We start from the raw sequence: 18,506 nt of genomic DNA, 5'->3' as shown, positions 1-18,506 counted from the left end.
AGCTGCTTCAAAGATGATTAAGCTTTTCCAAGCACCTACAGCATATCATGCAAAAAAAGGTGAAAGTTACTAAATGAAATTATTTCAGGAACAGATATTTTTCATTTAGTCCGCACCATGAATAACATTGACAAAGAGGTAGACAGATTTTCAAGAAGTGTGTTTTCAAATGATCTCCAGCATAAAGGATTCTTTAGCATAAAACATCCTGAAAGAGCAACACATTTTCAGTGCTAGTACTTATTAAGCTTTCAAAAAAATCAGGAGCACACATCCCAGGTTTTGGAAATGCCATTTTATTTTCCAGTGAATATCCAAATGTAACACTTGCATCATTGTTTATCAACCATCAAATTGATGAAATACTAAAAGCTCCAGTGCACAGTTAATTAGATATCTAAATCTTAATAAAAAATATCAGTGCAAAAATAAAAATTAATTCAGTATGCAGTTAAATGCATTTTGTTATAAAGATATTTGGGCTTTGAGCACGTATACATCAAATTATCTGGTAAGAGAAGCCACTTCCAGTCTGTGCTCCAAACAAAACTATTCCACACCCAGTTCTAAAGACAGGCAAGAACTAATTTCTTCTTTTTAAATGAAAAGTCTGAGCTTAGTTACAACATTCATCATGGGTACACAAGCTGAGAAATATTACAGAAGTCACCCTCTATTCAGATAGGAGTTGTTCAAAAAAGAGGCTTTCCTATTTTTCATATGTGGGATCCTTTGGAGACATCTATGTTTTTTCCATTCAGAACAGAGAATTAACAACATTCCAGTGTGCCCCAGTGTTGGCAAATCCTCTTTCAGTCCAGATACACAATGATGATTGATGAAGCTGTTGGGACCACGGTAGCAGGCAGAACAGCTTGGCAGGAATTCAGTGTTATTGAAAGAAATCTCAAATACTTATTCCATCTCCTCTACTCACTTTAATCACACTATCAACATGCTGCCAGGAATGGAGCCTTGAAACCAAGCCATAAACTTAGACAAGCAACACTTGTTGGTGTATTACTGCTGCAATACAGGTAAAGTGTAAATTCTGTTTATTTTTACCTGTTTCCATTCTCCATTAGACACCAGCTAAATTATGGAAAGATATTTCCTGCACTAACGGTTAGCTTGCAGCAAATTTCATTAAGGTACTACGTCTCATTTTCCTCGGTTAATGAACTGATTGAGTTAACTTCTTCAGTTGCACTGCTGGTAACTGCAAGTTTGGGATAAAGGAAAGCAGCGCAGGAGAGTATTTCACATATGCTGTACAAGTTGGTAAGAAAGAAGATCAGTACTACAGGCATTTAACCACTAATCTGCTCATTAGTTATGCTGATAAAGAAACAAAAATCTTCCCTCATTTCTTCATAAAAGTTCTGACAAGCTTATCCTAAGTAAACCAACAGCATGCCAAATATTTAAGGTAAAACTGTACTAGCTATAAAGCTAACACAAAGACTGATATGCTTCTCATGATCACTTTTTTAGCTTGTTTTGGCTTTGCTTAGAACAGTAAAAGAGATGCCTGAGACATTTACAGGGAGAAAAAAAGAAGGAATTGTTGACCAAGCTTACCTTACACATTTTTTGTTAACAAAAACTATTCAAATTGCAACTCTCCTTCATAATACTGAACATTCAACCCAAAAGTTTAAATTACAATTGGATTTAAAACTCTGTTGAGATCTTTCACTGGTTAATCTTCAAAGTAAAACATTCCATGAGACAAGTTTATTTTCTTGAAATCTACAAGCAGAATATAGAGTTTTCCCAGTGACTTCTCAGCTAACTATGGCTGGAATCTATTAACCTACTTTTTGGGAAAGGGCTGTGGCTGCACACCAGGATGGCTGATATTACATTAGTCTCTGTTTTCCCAAATGATATGATACTCTGCTGATGGGAGAGAACTCCAGTTTGCAACTCCCTGAGCTTGATGTAGTCACACAATTTTCAGCTCCAGCTTCCAACAAACAAAGAAATACTGGCATTCCACCTGCCCTGAACCAAAAAAGCATAGATAGGCACTTAAGTTGAAAGTATGCAAAACATTTCTTCCCGTACCAAGACTGTAGAGGAAATACTCCTTTTTTCTATCAGCTTCAGCTTTCCAAAAGAACCTTAATTTAAGTCAGAACCAACTGAGCATGGCACAAATCCAGCATTATTGAAAAAGGTGTTAAAAAGAAGTATATTTGGCCAGTTCCTTCTCCATCTCTGCATATTGCTCTTTGAGGCGCTCCATCGCCTTTCTGTGCTCTTCGTCCACCTCCGCGCGTTTGTTCTGCTGTTCTCTCATGAACTCCTCCCAGTGAGCAATGCACTTCTCCTCACGAGCCATCATCTTGTCTGCCTGAAGCTGACAGGAGGAAAACAGGAAGCTTTTAACCATCATTTCCATAGTAAAACAGGGGGGTTAATGAGAGCAACACAATGTTGAACTATCTGGAAACTAGCACGAAGACATATGGAAAGGAGAAACTAAAGAGAAAACATTTATTTTTGTACAGCCAATCCAAAACAAGTGGCAAAATGTCTGCAATACTATTAATGTGATTGTATTAGCAATGATGCTATTTCTATAAAATATTATAACAGAGATATTAAATGTTTTGAAACTGGCAGCTAGTGTTTCTGCTTTAGCCAGCTAGCTCTCACTGTGATTAATGTCTTCCTTTATAAATAAGTTATTTTTCCCCTCATATTTTCCTACTGCTTGGCTTTGCTAAGTTTAATTCCATTCACTATCTTATCTTGAAAACAAAAAAAAGTCTAGATATCTAGAAAAAGAGATCCCAGACACATCAAATGCACATGACAAAACACAATGTAACTGTGGATTGCTTGGGAGCTGTATTGACAGTCTGGCCCCCTTATATTACAAGTGCAGAAGCCAAAATAAACCTAGGCAGTTGTTCTTCTATTTGCTCCATGTCCCAGCAAAAAAGAGGATTAATCCTTCTTTTTCTCTCTCCTTTTCAGTGTATCAGCAATAACTGTTTCTGATGTGTGGCATTTTTGTCAACTAAAGGCACTGGGAACCCATTTATGTATTCTTAAACCCATTTATGTCTTTTTATATTTCTGCTGTTCTTCAAGATCACACAGCAGGGGCTAAATAAACGACTTTTTTCAGTGCAGCTTTTGATACACTTTAACAACATTGTGTCAAGATCCATTTTGTTTGCACCCAGTACAGTAACATCTCCCGACAAGATACACAAGTGTACACTAACAGTTTGACAGGTACACTACTTTGTATTCAACAGGTTTTGAAACATGGAACTTTTGAAACATTTGAAACTTTTTGACACAATTACACATCACCTACCCAAAACTAACAATGCTTTCTGCCAAAATCTCATTATTTTTTCAGAACACATAATTTCAGAAAAGTAAGAAAAAGGTATTTCTCCTTAAGTGGCTGCACTACAATGACAACTTTTACCTATATTTTTTAACAAGCTACCTACATGTTACTACTCTCAGTTGGAAAGTTTTAAGCTAGAAAGTTGTACTATGCAAACTTTAAGAAATGCTATGAATCCTGGATACCTATAACTACTCTTCCACTACACATTAAAAGAAAAAAAAAAGAGTGGAAACATCCAGCTAATATTTTTAAAAAAGAACAGTCACCATTCTTACTAAGTGACTGTTCATTTTCTAAGTTATAAATTTCTTATTAAAGTTTTACCTCAAACAAACAGTAGCAGAACTGTAAGAATTTCCTACCTCTCTATGAGTATCTACTCTAGTGTCAGACACAAGCAAACTCTGTCAGTGCTCAGACATGTGCTATTTGCCCAGTACCAGTGCTCAATTGCAACTGGACTGCCCATCTTCATCAGTTGCAAAAAAGGAAAGAAAAACATGAAAACATGACTATCAGCTTACATCCATGAATGCACAGCCTGTTTTGCTTGATAGTCATGGAAATGTCTTTGGTTTTTCCTGAACTAAATTATAATCAACAGCATTTTGCAAGTAAAGAGATAACACAGGAATACAATAAAGAAGTAGGATTGGGAATACATGAAACTAATTTAATGTATAATTTTCCAGGTTTTAGATTTAGAGCACATGTATTTCAAATAAGCAAAGTGTGTAGCCAACTGAAAAGGTTCCAATGATTCGCATGTTCCTATAATATACCTCTTCATTAAATAACCCATCCACAAGTGAAAAAAACACTTCCTTTTCAACAAGCAATATATATAATATGGTCAATGTTCTCAGCTAACTAGGAAAGATTTACATTTCCATTCTGGTAGGTTAGTAGATGTTTTTTGTTCCACAGAAAACAAGCTTTTTTATATTTAAGCTTTCCCTGTATGTGACAAATGTTATAGTCTGAGCTAGGAGGAAAAATAAAGCAAAGGAAATAAAAAATAGTTTCCATATATCAGGAGATTGTAGAAAGAGTTAGCTAGATCATTAACTTTGCAGTGAGCATTTTATAAGTGCAGAAATCACCCCAAGAGAAGTTTTACTGCCAGTATATAAGGTACAGAAAAATATGTTTTTAAGTTTATACTGAAGGCAGACAAACTTGCTGTGAAGCACAAAACTCTTAGATCACAAAATAAAAATCCATCCATCTATCCTTTACCTTTCTTGCTTCACACTCCCTCTCTTGGAGTCTATGGATCATAGCATTGGCAGCTTGCACTGAAACAAGAAAATGCAGTAGATCAGTCTGCTGTTGGAAATCAAAGAAACTTGCCTGAAAGGGATTTAGAAGATGCAAGGCTGTTGCAATGTGAAGATTATATTCCACTGTGTCACTTAACTCTGCCAAGAATCACCTCTACTTGCAGAAAATGCTTCACACTTACAACTTTAACACTTATAAAAGTAAGCAGGCTTATTGCAGAGTTCAACCTTTGTGTGTTCTAGAAGCCAAAAGCAGGAAGGCAGTGAGGTCCTCTTGTGCCCACACTTTTAATGTTGCTGGTGAGCTGGAGTGCACTACTGAGCACCTCAGAAGACATCAAAAACCACTCTCTACTTAGCAAGTAGAAACAGGTGATCAAACTAACTCTTGAGTTAGTTGAGGGTTTTTTTTAAAAATTTTTTTCCCCCATCAGCTGTGTATAGACTCCACATGTACATCTTTATGCTCTTTAACATCTTTATGAGTCCATCTCTTTTCTCCCTAAGACTAAGCCTGGGAAAACTTGTCAGTGGAAATAGGAACTGCATTCCTATGCACTTTTCCCCCCCAACACAGAATTAAATACACTAATTTCCCAAGCAGCAACTGGATGCAGTCCTGGACAACTGGCTCATGCTGCTGCTGCTCCAGAGGTCCCTTCCCACTTCAGCTATTCTGAGATTCCATTACTGAAGATGCACTGCACAGCTGGCCATGAGAAAATCAGGGAGGAGCATCGAAGGTTCACCCCAGTTAGGTATTAGGATGCCTTGTTTGCATTACTAAATTGTAAGTTTCAATGTTTTCCTGCAATCCTTTTGGTGTGGAAAGTACCATCTACCATTTGCTACTCTGCATATGCCAGATGTCATATAAATAAGTTATAGGAAATTAAATGCTTATACAACATGCCACACAAATTGTAACAAAATCCACAGTGGCATGTTTCAGCTGCATAAATTCAGCAGCTAAAGCTGTGTACCCACACTCTCTTAGAATCTCTTTTGAAGAAGCCATCCTGCTAAATGTAGTAAGGGAAAAAAAGCACATTTAAAAACTAGTGCAAATTTCAAACATTCTTCTAAAATCTGAGCAGTAAAGAAATATATTAATAAGGATGAAACTAAAATTAACATGCAATTACTATTACTTCCCAATCTGTTACTGAATAATGATGATAATAATAATAAATTTCATAGCTATACAACAGTAAGTTTTATTTTAAAGGATTTAAGGGAGACAGTATTATGCACTCCTGTGGGAAAATTAAGAAACTTGAAGTTAACATCACAGCATGGTTGCAACAAACCAGGAAACCGAAACTTTTGTCCATGGCTTTAGTCAATGTAGAACACTGTTTCTAAGTGAATAGGAAAAGAATGAGCTAAAATAGCTTCTACTTAAACGAACAAAAAACTCTAATGTAATCTTAACAAGAGCTGATTGGCTGGACTACCAAGTATCACAAAACTTCCCTGTTGTTTCCTTTTCAAAGTTGCACAGAAGTGAGAACAAAGCACATAAAGAATAGAAAATTACACAAGAGTGGCAATTTTTTAACAGATTATACTTTGAATCCAAACTACTTAAATTACTCCTCAAAATGATCAAGAGCAATAAGAAGCAACCTGCTTACATCTCTTGAAGGTTTCACTCAGATTGTCCTGCATTGCCTGCTCACACTTTGGAAGAACACGTTCATTTGCATCAAAGATTGTATTTTTGAGATTTTCAAGTACTCGCAGCTCTCGGAGGCCACGTTTTTCCTGCCACAAAAATGAAAGAAAGTGAGTGGCTAACAAGGAATTCCACTTCACAAATTAGAGATGGTTTCCCAGCTGATAAACTAATAGCTTTATCTCAAAGACTAGACCATTGTCTATGGAAGTGTCACTCTACTTATTTAACAACAAAGATAAAATTGCCAAAAATAGACAGCAATGTTCCATTCATCACATTAAAATACAAAAAATCCTCTGAATGACTCCTCTGGCCCTTGTGAGAAAAGACAGTATCAACTATTTACACACTGTGGGGAAAAATGTCCTGTTGTGTATAGATAATTTACAGCATCTCTAAAACAACAAAGAGCAACAGAGCTTAAAAGCATTTCATTTTTATAACTCAGTTGGTTACTGGGAAATAACACAGTAGTGATTCTGCTTGCTTGATGTCTGACCTTCCATATTTAGTATGGCAGGAGGTGAAACCAACACAAGTAAAATTGTTTTAACTGAAGTAAAGCAATGAAATTGACTACACAACAATATAACACAAGTCTTCTAGATCACTACTCACCATGACTAATTATAAGTACAGCAAGATCTTGTTTTATTGTCTAAATTTATGAAATAATCTATTTTTCTGAAGCCACAGCACTATTCCCACTCTGAATTTCATCAGCATTTTACTTTAGATAAAAACTCGACATAAACAAAAAATACTCTTTTACATGAAGTGGGACAGGGATCACCACACCCGTTTTACAACTTCAGAAACAGAGCACAGGCAAGCAAAACTCCTTAATTAAACAGGTTCCAGATTTCCTGAATGCAAATCTCCATTCCTTGCACACTAGGTGCTAATCATTGAAAAAATTAGCATGTATCTCAAAGTTAGAAACAAATGGAATTTTTGAGTGCTGGTGGTCCTAACCCCACTTTAAAGAAATTCTGAATTGCAAAAATTTAAATAATCCTCTACTTTGCTATTTTCCCCCCATAAAAGTATAAACCAGTAACTAAATTTCAAAAAAAGATCTAATTTGTCTAAGAAACAGAACACGACTTCAGGTGAAACGAGACAAATACATGAATTATCAGCCTAAAGATACAAGTTCTAATTTTGTCCATGAGTTCAACATTTTCCTTCCTATGGAATGACATTTAAAACTACTTACTGTATCCTACAGCTTAGTTAGGGAAAGCAGAGAAAAGAAATAACTTCTGACTCTCAAGCCCATATGATACAGATCTGATGAGAGTTTATTTCATATCCACATTTTGCTAAACCAGCAGAGACAAAATAGACCTGCTTGAAATATAAGCTACAATCTAGGTTGTAGGGGGCTGAGGGAGAAAGAGTTTAATGTCATTCAAATCAGGTCTGCATACTAGAATTTTGAGGTGTAGCTGCATTTTCAGCTACATTTTTAAATTCCACATTCTGTAAGAAAGAAAATCTATACAGAAACTGGTATCCTTTGCTGGTGAGGATTCAAATTTTCTAAACTTTTGCTGCCATCTTGTGGAAACCAAATTACACTTTCCAGGCAAAGGTGTACATAAATACTTCTACACATTCAGTACTTTAGCCTTAATTGCAGCCAATGAAATAACAGTTATTCAATTTTTAACTATTTTATTACTTTGCAAAAAGTGCTCCTCTTCCCTTCCAGTAGTATAAGTTTCTCCTGTGTAATGAAAATAAAAACAAACAAACAAAAAACTGTGCTAGCTGAATCCAGCTGAGGCATAAAGTAGCTTTTCAAAGAGATGTAAACCCACGCTAGCCAACAATACTTTCCTTGAACCAACTGGATTTCTCCAAGATGTTAGGACTACATTATTCTCCAACATCAATATTCTTGCCAGTCTTGTGCAGGAAAAGAAATAAACCAAAAAACCACATCTTCTTTTCAAAAGTTTTAGAAGAAAAAGACCTAAATTACTGCCTTGTTTGCTGAAGATGCAGACATATACTACAGGTGTGTTATTTTTGGAAAAAAAAATCCACGTCAAACCCTTTTGAAGAAAGTTATGTACCTGCTATGATATCTAAAATGATGCTAAAGCTGTTCAAAGTTTCAGACACTGCCAGCCTCGAATACTTCAAATTCTTACTTCATACTTACTTCTTACTTACAAATACTTACTTCAAATTCTTTAACAAAGTAACGTATTTCTCCCTGAATTACTGGTCGGTGATCCAGCAGTCTTGAATAGACTTCCCCAACATCTAGAAGATTGACAGACAGAATTTTAGTTCTTCTCTCACTCTCACACCAGGCAACACAACACACACAGCACACTGTACCTCAGTGTGAGGAAAGACTATTGCTCACCAAGAACATACAAAACCAAAGGAGCATCAGAACAGAATTTTCAGAGTAACCTATGTATCCAGCAAACTGCCAGCTTAGATAAAACACAACAAACCAGATTCCAAAGACACCTTTCACTATTCCAGATGCCAAAGACACCTTTCTGAAAGGTGAACACTCTCCTCTGCAGCTCAGCACCCTTTGTTTCAATCCTCTTTCTCCTTAGTACAGCTTCCATATCTGATTTTTAATGCTGGTAAAAGACCAGAGCTAAACACAGCACCCTAACAGAGATCCACAGAGTAAGTGTGGGAGTCTTCTGCAGCAAGAGACAGGAGGAATCCTCACTACAGAGAAAAACTGTCAATAGTTTCTTGTTTTCTAGGGCCAGACTTGAAATTGAGTCTTGAAAAAGAGTATTTACTATTTAAATATATGGGGAGAAACAGGCTTGCCTGTCGCAAAGAAAAAGCCTGCTAAATTGAAAAGCACTCTGAGAACACAGCAAGTACTGTTTCAAGACATATACAATGTAGTCCCAAAAAAAGACTTTAAGGTGGCACCGCCATCCCAAGGATGCGTTCTCCTGCCCCAGCTGATGGACCTGTCCTGTGGCTCTACTGTATCCACCTGGGTTTGTTCAACACCCTGAATCCCAGCACATTCAAAACAGTGCAGAACGATTATTTAGAGACTCGGGAAAATCATGACTGCAGTAAATAATGCATGGGCTGAGTACGAACGGTTCAGAGCGCGGACTGACCACGACAAAACCTGGGTGAACCAAAAAGTAAGAACTTCCCAGGAAACTCCATGCCTGTGGCAAGGGTCGCGGTGGCCGACTCGGCTCCCCGAAAAAAAGCCACAGAGACACCCAGGTTCCCAGTTCGGAGAGACGAGAGCCAGCAAGGTCTGCCGGGTGTCCAGCGTTAAACCCCAGCACACGCCCCGCACCTCGGAGGGCGGGAGGCCGCTGGAATCCCGGAGAGAGCTGGACGGTCCTGGGGGTGCCGGCACACTGCGGCCGCTCCCAGGCCCCCGGGCCGTCTCTCCGCCGCTGCCGCGGGGTTACACGGCGGGCTCGGCGCCTCCGCGGGCCCGCACCGCTCCCTCCTTACCCTTGATGATGGGCTGGATCGGGGAGCCGGCGGCCGGGGAGTCCCGTCTCCTGTCGGCCGGCGGCGGGGCCGCCGCGCTGCCGCGGCCGGGGGACGCGGGGCCGGCCCCGCTCATGGCGCTCGGCGGCCCCCGTGCAGCGCAGCCCGGGCTGCCCCGGCCCTGGCCCGGCCTCCGTCCCTTCCCGCAGCGCTTCCGCCGGGCCCGCTGCCGCGCCGTGAGCTCATCGCGGCGCGCCGGCCGCGGAGGCGGAACCGCCCCCAAGGAGCCCCGAGCGCTCCCGAACCGGCGGGCCTGGGGCGGCTCCTGTGGGGAGGGAGAGACGCGCACGGGTCCGGAGAGGGGCTGGAGGGCATGGCCTGAGGAGGGTTTGAGGGAGTGCGGGTGTTAGCGTGAGGCAGAGGAGGCTCAGGAGAGACCTTACTGCTCTCCACAAACGCCAGAAAGGAGGGAGTAGCCAGGTGGGTCGGTCGCTTCTCCCGGGTAATCAGTGACAGGACAGGAGGACATGGCCTCAACGTGTGTCTGGGGATGTTCAGGTTGGACATCAGGAGGAATTTCCCCACAGAAACGGTGATTAGACACTGCAATGGGCTGCCCCGGGAGGTGGTGGAGTCGCCATTCCTGGAGGTGTTTAAGGAAAGATTGGACGTGGCGCTTGGTCTAGTTGGCATGGTGGTGTTTAGTCATAGGTAGGATTTGATTATCTCAGAGGGTTTTTGCAATCTAATTGATTCTCTGATTCAGTAATTATAGTAAGAGACATACATTAACCCACTTTGCTTTTAGGTGCAGTAAACATGAATAACAACTGCTGGACACACGGGCTACAAATAAACAAAAAACCAAACAAAGAAATAAAAAAAGAGCAGCAGACTCTATTTACAGCTATTTAAAAAAGCAAAAAGTGATGTAAAATCCCTGTACATTTCTTTTAAAACCATTTCAGAGTACGAGAGAGGCTCTCAGTATGAGAAAGGTATGGAGCTCCTGGAGGAGGTTCAGTGGAGAGCTGCAAATCTGATTAGGGGACTGGAGCATTTTTTACAATGAAAGGCTGAGGAAACTGGGCTTGTTCAGCCCTGAGAAGAAACATCAGAGAGGGAACCTTATCGATGTCTATCAGCATCTGAAAGGAGGGTAACAAGAGGATGGAGCCAAGCTCTTCTTGGTGCCTATTGCCAAGCAATAGGACAAGATGCAATGGGCAGAAACTGATGCACAGGAAATTTCACCTGAATATGAGGAAGTTTTTTTACTGTGCAGGTGACTGAGCACTAGAACAGATTGTGCAGAGAGGTTGTGGAGTCTCCCTCCCTGGAGATACTTAAGTACCTTCTGGATGCAATCCTGTACCAAGTGCTCTAGGATGTGCCTGCTTGGGCAGGGAGGTTGGACCAGATGATCCACCATGGTCCCTTCCAACCTGACCCATCCTGTGATTCTGTGAGAGCATTAGGATATTCTCAATACACTTCTCCTCCCTCTTGGCTGCTTATACATTACAGTATATTAACTTCTGTTTGTGACTTTTTTCTTCCTGCTACTCAATAAACTCAATAATTTCTAGAACAGGCCGATTCTGTTTAGACCATTGCATCTAAGTTTGTTTCTTGTTTTACACATTTTTTTTTTTAAATCTGCAAGACATACCACACTTCTCAGTGTCATTGTATAGTCAATAAAGAATAAATTGGGCCACAAATTCTGCTACAGCTACTGCAGCCTTCAGTGTCCTGAAGGCTTCCTTCCTACCTGGAATACCAGAAAGGTGCCACTTTAGCTGGAACAATTACTAGTTTATTAGCAGAAAACAGGACTAGTATGTATTCTTTGTTAGAAATTAGTTCTGCACATGTTCTACTCTGCATAGCTTTTATAAATGGGAGCAATTGTGTGGCTCAGGAAAAGGGGGACTTTTTAAAAGCTATTTGAACTGACACAAAAAATGATTCTATTATTAAATCCTGTGCCACATAATAAAAGCTTGGAAACTGCTCATGGAAATTACTATATGGAGGTTTTTTTGACAATGTCTATAATCTTCTAAACTCAGGCTTAAAAATGAGTTAATTGGTTCTTATGTTGGGAAGTGTTCAATACTTCAACTAACATTATTATTAAATTCAGCATACTTATATAATGTAAAATAGTTTTTCACTCCTTCACTGTTACATAGTCTGTAAGTATTACATTAATTAGGCAATTAGTAGATATAATAATTACTTTAAAAATAGTTCCCTTCTGCATTATCCATTTCCTGAAAGTGACGAGCTATTGCAACCTGTAAATTAGTATTTATGTTTTTCCATTTGAATCCCAAACATGGAAGTATTTGATAATCACCAGTAAATTACAGTCATGCTCATATATTAATAATATCTACAGGATATTCCAGCTGGCTTAGTCATCACTACTAATTTGGGCTAGAACTGTTCAAATCTTAATTTTACTCTTTCCAGCTTTCCTTTCATAGCCTTTCACAAGTTATTTGCTCCTCTAGGCCCTATGCTTTTTATTTGTCAAAAAGGAAATCCTGTACATAAGCAGCTTTGTAACTGCTGCATTTCTAGGAAAGAGTTTTTACATCATGACTAATGTCAGGTTCAGAATTATGGGACTGCAACAAGGGCAAATCATGTGACAGATAGTTCCATTGTTCCATTGGTTTCTAGGACTACTGTTCTGAAACCATTCCTCTTTTGTTTGAATAATGTTGGGTTTTGCTTTTTTATTTTTTTATTTTTTTTTAAGAATATGCTATTTGTTGTATTTATGCCTGGTTTTGTTTTTTGTTCCCCTGCTTACTCTCATTGCCCAGTCAAGCTTATTTTCAAAACATATTTTAAAGAAATTAAGGAGGACTTAAAGAGGTGATGGCTATAAAAAGACAATACTTGTGGAGCCCCTAACCTGTCAGTTTGTAGAAAGTAGTCATCAAGTCACAAAAATATGGAAATAGCTATGGCTTGCAGCATGAAAATCAACATATGTATTCATCATGTATTTTTTTGGAAGATAGGCTAAACAACCTCTGTCATTTTTGCCGTGCAATGGAACCCGCTTTCTCTTTTAGGGATCACCCTGCCACTTCCCATTAGCATTAGCAGCACTCTGAATTGCAGAATCTTCAGCTGAACGTGCCGAGTCCTGTCATTTCCCCCACAGGCTGTCTGGCGATGATAATCCACGAAAGGATTATTTCATCCAAGTGGCGGTGTCCGAGTCAAATGCCGGCAACAGGCAGGAAAACCCAAACCTGTTGAGGCAGACATCTGCCCAGATGGGAGGAATCGGAGCGACGGCCCTTAAGAGGGCGAGGCGGGGGACATACTTTGTGCCAGCAGAATAAGTCCATGGGCTGCACCCGTGATGGGAGAGCAAGACCACGATGGTGATGGCTGGAAGTTTGCGGGCTGCGATGCCAATGCTGGCCAAAGCAGGCCCCGGGCTGCGCTCTTTGGAGCAGTGCCTTGTCACATTAGCCGGGCGGCCGCTGCGTTTGATGCTCAACCTGGACAGACAGGCCTGCCAGGCAGAAACTGCTCAGGCAGATGATGCTGGGGAGGACAAAAATTATCCAGCGCAAGACTGAGAGGACAGATGACACCCAGCAGGAACAGCAAGCCAAATCTGCAGAATCCACAATGCAGCTGGCTAGCCCGGGGCTACCTGCCTCTTTGAAGAGGAATAGACATCACCTACGAGCTGTCAAATTAGATCACCAGCCTGAAAATGCTGAAAGAGATTTAGTTCTTCCAACAGAGAAGGGAAAGTTTAATGAATTAAAATCTTCCTAAAGGGGCCAAGGTAGTGTGGGAGGGGAAAGGGGAATCCTTCAGATGCAGCAACAATGAAAAATTAATCACCTCCTGCCTGCCTGCAGAGTGAGAGATGGGATGCGTGGTGTTCTGTGGCAGCCACGCTGGCTGTAGTCACTACCAGCATGGAAAATAAAGGCCACGCCTGCAGGAACGTGCACAGAGCAGCAACAAGTAATGCTTGCTACAAAATCGATCCCCCTTTCCAAATCTGTGATATGTTTATGTTGCCCTGGAGCTGGGCTCTGAGGTACCGTACATCTCACATTCAAGACATGAAGCGGTGGGATACAAAGGCCCAGTCTGAATCTGAAAACTCTGCAAAGCAAGAGGTGCACGGTGGCATTTCCCCTTAATTTCCTTTGCAATATAATTCCAGCACAAAGAAAATGTGTGCAATCAAAGTCAATTTTGATAAATAGAAAAAAAAATATTAAGATTACCAACTGAGTAAGCATGTGCTCAGGTGTATGGTGAATATGAAACCTGGCATCTCCATCAGGGACAGCAGTAGCATGAGCCAATTATAGATGCAAAGAAGAAATACTGCTCTTAGGGGGAAAATATTAAATGTAGCAATCCATTAAGCAGCTGCATCACTGCAATTGCACTTTGAAGTTAAAGACTGTGAAACGCACCAAAGATTAAAAGAGGTGATAAGATTAAAAACCAAAAGGGGAAAAAAATCAAATAGGCCTACTGATCCCTCTTTCTAGCAAAAAAAACCAAAAAAACCCAAAAAACCCCAAAAAAACCCAAAAAAACAAACAAAAAAGATAGAAAAAAATTACATACTAGGTTCTGTATATACATACAATTGTAAAATCAATTTGTGGCCATACCAAGCAAATCTACTTAAAAAATCTATTCCCGACTTCAACATTCATGTAGCAGACAGACCATAAATCACCTACAGAGATGCAAACAAGATGCTAGCAGATCAGAAAGATTATGAACACAGACTTCTGAATAGAAGAGCTTACACTGGATTTCTTAATAATGATTTTATAGTTCTATCTATTCTTTTATTTTCATCTCTCTCAGCTAATCGCTTTCTAAGTACTTTGTCCTCTTCCAAATCAACATCTGTCTTTTGATCATCTATTGTTTTTTTAACCAAGCAGAAAATAAAAGACAGCTAAGTTCTACTACTCTTTCATCTGTAATGTTATTTGGGTGTATTTCACAGACCAAACCACTTCTAAGACACATTTTCATTTAAAATAATGAATATAAATTAATGTCTTATTTGAATTGCAAAGTACATCTACATTAAACCTTACTTAAAGTGTCTCAGCTCCCTGCAAGTAACCCAGAATCCACACTGACACTGAAGGGTCCATATTAATCTTCCATCAGCTATAATTGAAATTAATGTGTGTGTATGCATGTGAGAGTGAAACAAAGTGAAGTTATAGAATTATTTTATCCAGATATTCCAAATCTGTAACACCTATTGGGAGGTCTAAGGTGCACCTCCCCTTAAAAATCAGTTCCCCGTTTCAAGGCCTATGTGCTTCCAAAGATTCAGCCAGTAGCATGAAATTCCTGAGAGAAGGTCTACTTTAGTTTACAAATGTTTTGAAGAGGGCTGGATAGACCATAGAGAAGGAATACAAGATGGAAAAGATTAAAAATATGTGAAAATATCACCTCTTGCAGGCAAAGGTGTTTGCTAGGAGATTGGTAAGTTACACTTTCTACACAAAGAATCTTGGGAAATTCAATAGGTGCAAACCTATTCACAGCAAGTACTTACTGTGAGTGGGGGGAAAGGTAACAAAAGTGGCTGGATTGGACTCTTTCAAGTGTGAACCAGAAGTTATATCTTCTAACTAATTTTCTGTGTGAAACACCGGGATACCAGCCTGGAAAGTAAAGCACTCATGACCGGGAACAGGACAGAAAGCATGTTACACATTTAAGCTATCATAAATAATTTCTTTAGTTTTGTTGCTCAAAAGCCTTCACTTTGGTTCAATTTGAATGGTCAGATCTTCTTAGTCCCCAGGTCTAAACTGGAACTATTTTTTGTTTGTTCAGTGTAATCTTCCCAAAATTCTCATTCCTGCTCAGTCTTTCCTAATCCTGTATTAAACCTGGATTTTTCTATAAATTACTCTTGCCCAGTTACAAGTCTTAGAGCAAGAAACACCCCTAGAGACTTCAGAAGTCAAACTGAACCCTAACTTAAAAGTGAAGTTACAAACACAAAGACAACTAAAAATTATCAGAACATTTCTAACATATCTCATGCTATACTCGAACACCTGTTTCAACCTGGTTGGTCTACAAGCAGTCATCTTGGCATCAAGGGAAAATGACAAAGGGCTAAGTGCAGGATTTCTCTGAACACTTACAATTATCATATTTATTTCAATGTTGAATTCTTCTGTTGCTGAAAGGTTGTCATGCAGCACTATCTCACCATATGGCAACACACTCAAGTCCCAGGGGCACATACTTATAAGACCATAAGATGTCAGGCCCCTTGAATAAATTAGAACAATTATGCAAAATAATAATACTGCAATGATGAGATACATTAACAAACGAAAGTGGTGCTGTTCATGAAATGCTGTGAAAATAAATTCCACACATCACTGTGGTCATCATCATCATCAAAATGCAAAGCAACAAAAGTAAAACATCACAGTGCCCTTCAGCAACTGGAGTTACAAGAACGGAGAAAGGGGTTGCAAGGGAGCAAAGTCTCTTTTACTAATGTTCAGTGAAAGTATAATAAAATATTACAGAAAGAGGAAGTAGCTTTAAAAGCAGCTGAACATTTACCCATGCAAACCCTTTACACAGACCATCAATGTTAATTTCAGAGCTCCCACTACACATCTCTTTTAAAATTATGAAGCCTAGTTGTAATATATATAGCTCATACAGTCTCAGACCAACTCAAATAGAATTGTGTGATTTTTCAGAAGTTTTCTTACAGATTTATTTGTCCTTGATCAAAAGGCATTAGATAGAAAGGGGGAGAGGCGACAAAAATCAATACCATCTGGTTTTCCCAGTCATCTCTCTAAAGGCAAAGTCTCAACTCATCCTTCTTTGCTTTTAACCCTCTATCCCCTAAAGTTCCTCTAAGCAGGGGAAAGAAAATTGAATTGTGCTCAAGTTACTATATGATAATTAACAAATGCCTTTTAGATAGTAGGGAGTTAAATACTACTAATCCGCTTCTAAACATTTGATCTTTCTACTAGGTGAACTTTTTTTTAACATTTCAGCAGCAAGTAACACTTTTGTTCTACACCAGAGAAAATAAAACTGGCACAAGAGGCTAGGGGATACTGCAGCAGTAGCATGTATCCAGCCTGAGAAATCCCAATACTTGCAAACAGCAGCTGTTTGGGATTTAAAAAAATATGACATTTTGTAGCATCATCTCTACAACAACCTAACTGAAAAGATGACAGTATTGTTCCCAGCAACATTTAGCTCTGGCTCAATTTCAGCATTCTCAGCTGTAATGTAAGCTATTTTCATGGTTGAAGGTTTGCATATTCACTTTAAAGAACTTAAATCATTCTCACTTGCAAAAGCATTGATAAAAACAATAAATCTGTAAGATGAACGTGAAACTTTCCTAACTAAATGCACTGATGATTCACACCTATGCACCCACTCTAAAAAAGAAAATGGTTCACTACAGCAGAATTTAGTAGAAATGCAGGTATTTTTATAAGTATTACCATCACTTGCTGCCATACACGACAGAAAAAGCAAACTCACTTGAATAAATGCTACTAGGTAACAAATTTTTGAATAAATTGGATATTAAAGGTACAAGTAATAACAGTAAACACCTGAAGAGCTCAGGCAGTTGAAAATGAAAAGCTTTGAGAAAGAAGTTTCTCACATATATTTGTACTAAAGCCCACTCCACAACTCTTGAACAGATGAGAAGATTTCAGAGAGATTTTTGTAAGGACATCAGGTGAGCTTCTAAATAGCAAGGAACAAGAGTTAACTAGAAGTGGAGAATCAAGTCCCCCAGAAATGGTGAGAAATTGTTGAAAGTTTTGCCCTTTAAGTAATTTGGTGTGCCTGTAAACCTTCAGTAAAAGAATTAAGAATAAAATTATGTATATCTACAGAAAACATATATTAGAGCATGGAATTTTCCATACTATGCTTATCCTTCCAAGTTTCTTCTGTCCATTTATGTGTCAGGATATATTTTAATTACCTCATCTCATTATATTTTTCTAAGGCCTTTTAACATTTAAAATGCTCAAACATCTATCCAAGATAGCTTTTTTTATATTTACTGGGTGAGAGGCTTCTAATGAGCACATAAAACAAAAGAATGTACAAATGAAGATGTCTGCTAAGCACTGCTGAAGAAACCAATGCAGAAGTTCATTTGTCAATTAAAATATCAAAGTATTTTTGTATTTCTTTTGTGTCTTAAAAAAAATGTTATCTGAATTGTGCAGAAGGTAATTAACCAATTTAAGTTAGCACTTTTATACTTTTTACAAATAAAAATCAGAGGACCACATTTTACAGTAAAATGACCTACCCAAATGTGTGACTCAACAACAGTGCAGTTGGTTTTAAAGCCCATTTTAAACATTGGTAATGAACTTGATAGAGCAGCAAATTATCTTGAGGGTTTTGGTTGTTTTTGTTTCAGGGTAGGAAAAGTGCATCTGTACTCGCGTAAAAAATGAAATGAGGCACATGCAAAATCTTTAAGGACACTTAACTTTGCTACCCAGTTTGAAAGGAAATGCTTCCACAGTCAAAACAGTACACCACAAAATGAAGCAGGAAGTGAACTAACCTTTTGAAATCTTCTTCACTGAAGAAAAACTAAAAAGTTCCACAGCCAAATTCAGAC

The 18,506-nt window shown here is 38.9% G+C and overlaps 1 protein-coding gene across 1 annotated transcript; it reads right to left on the bottom strand.

Moving 5' to 3' along the window:
* Nucleotides 1-275: 275 nt before the first annotated feature.
* BLOC1S5 (biogenesis of lysosomal organelles complex 1 subunit 5) lies at nucleotides 276-10,015 on the bottom strand. Its single transcript, XM_058804167.1, has 5 exons — nucleotides 9,824-10,015; nucleotides 8,538-8,620; nucleotides 6,300-6,429; nucleotides 4,619-4,677; nucleotides 276-2,365 (listed from the first exon to the last, which is right to left on the bottom strand). Exons 1-5 carry the CDS (start codon nucleotides 9,936-9,938, stop codon nucleotides 2,186-2,188), a joined length of 567 nt encoding a protein of 188 aa, XP_058660150.1. The 5' UTR covers nucleotides 9,939-10,015; the 3' UTR covers nucleotides 276-2,185.
* Between the last annotated feature and the right edge of the window lie 8,491 nt (nucleotides 10,016-18,506).

This window comes from Ammospiza caudacuta, chromosome 1 (genome assembly GCF_027887145.1).
Source record: "Ammospiza caudacuta isolate bAmmCau1 chromosome 1, bAmmCau1.pri, whole genome shotgun sequence".
Lineage (NCBI taxonomy): Eukaryota > Metazoa > Chordata > Aves > Passeriformes > Passerellidae > Ammospiza > Ammospiza caudacuta.
Note: the sequence above shows the minus strand (reverse complement) of the source record. Positions and strands in the feature narration are given on the sequence as shown.

What these genes read in the sequence shown, in the direction of transcription:
- BLOC1S5 (XM_058804167.1), bottom strand. Translation starts at nt 9,938, where the DNA reads ATGAGCGGGGCCGGCCCCGCGTCCCCCGGCCGCGGCAGCGCGGCGGCC. An exon ending in GAGTGAAACCTTCAAGAGAT is followed by an intron (nt 4,678 to 6,299) that starts GTAAGCAGGTTG and finishes TTCTTGTTTCAG; the next exon opens with TGCAAGCTGCCAATGCTATG. An exon ending in GGGAGTGTGAAGCAAGAAAG is followed by an intron (nt 2,366 to 4,618) that starts GTAAAGGATAGA and finishes TCCTCCTGTCAG; the next exon opens with CTTCAGGCAGACAAGATGAT.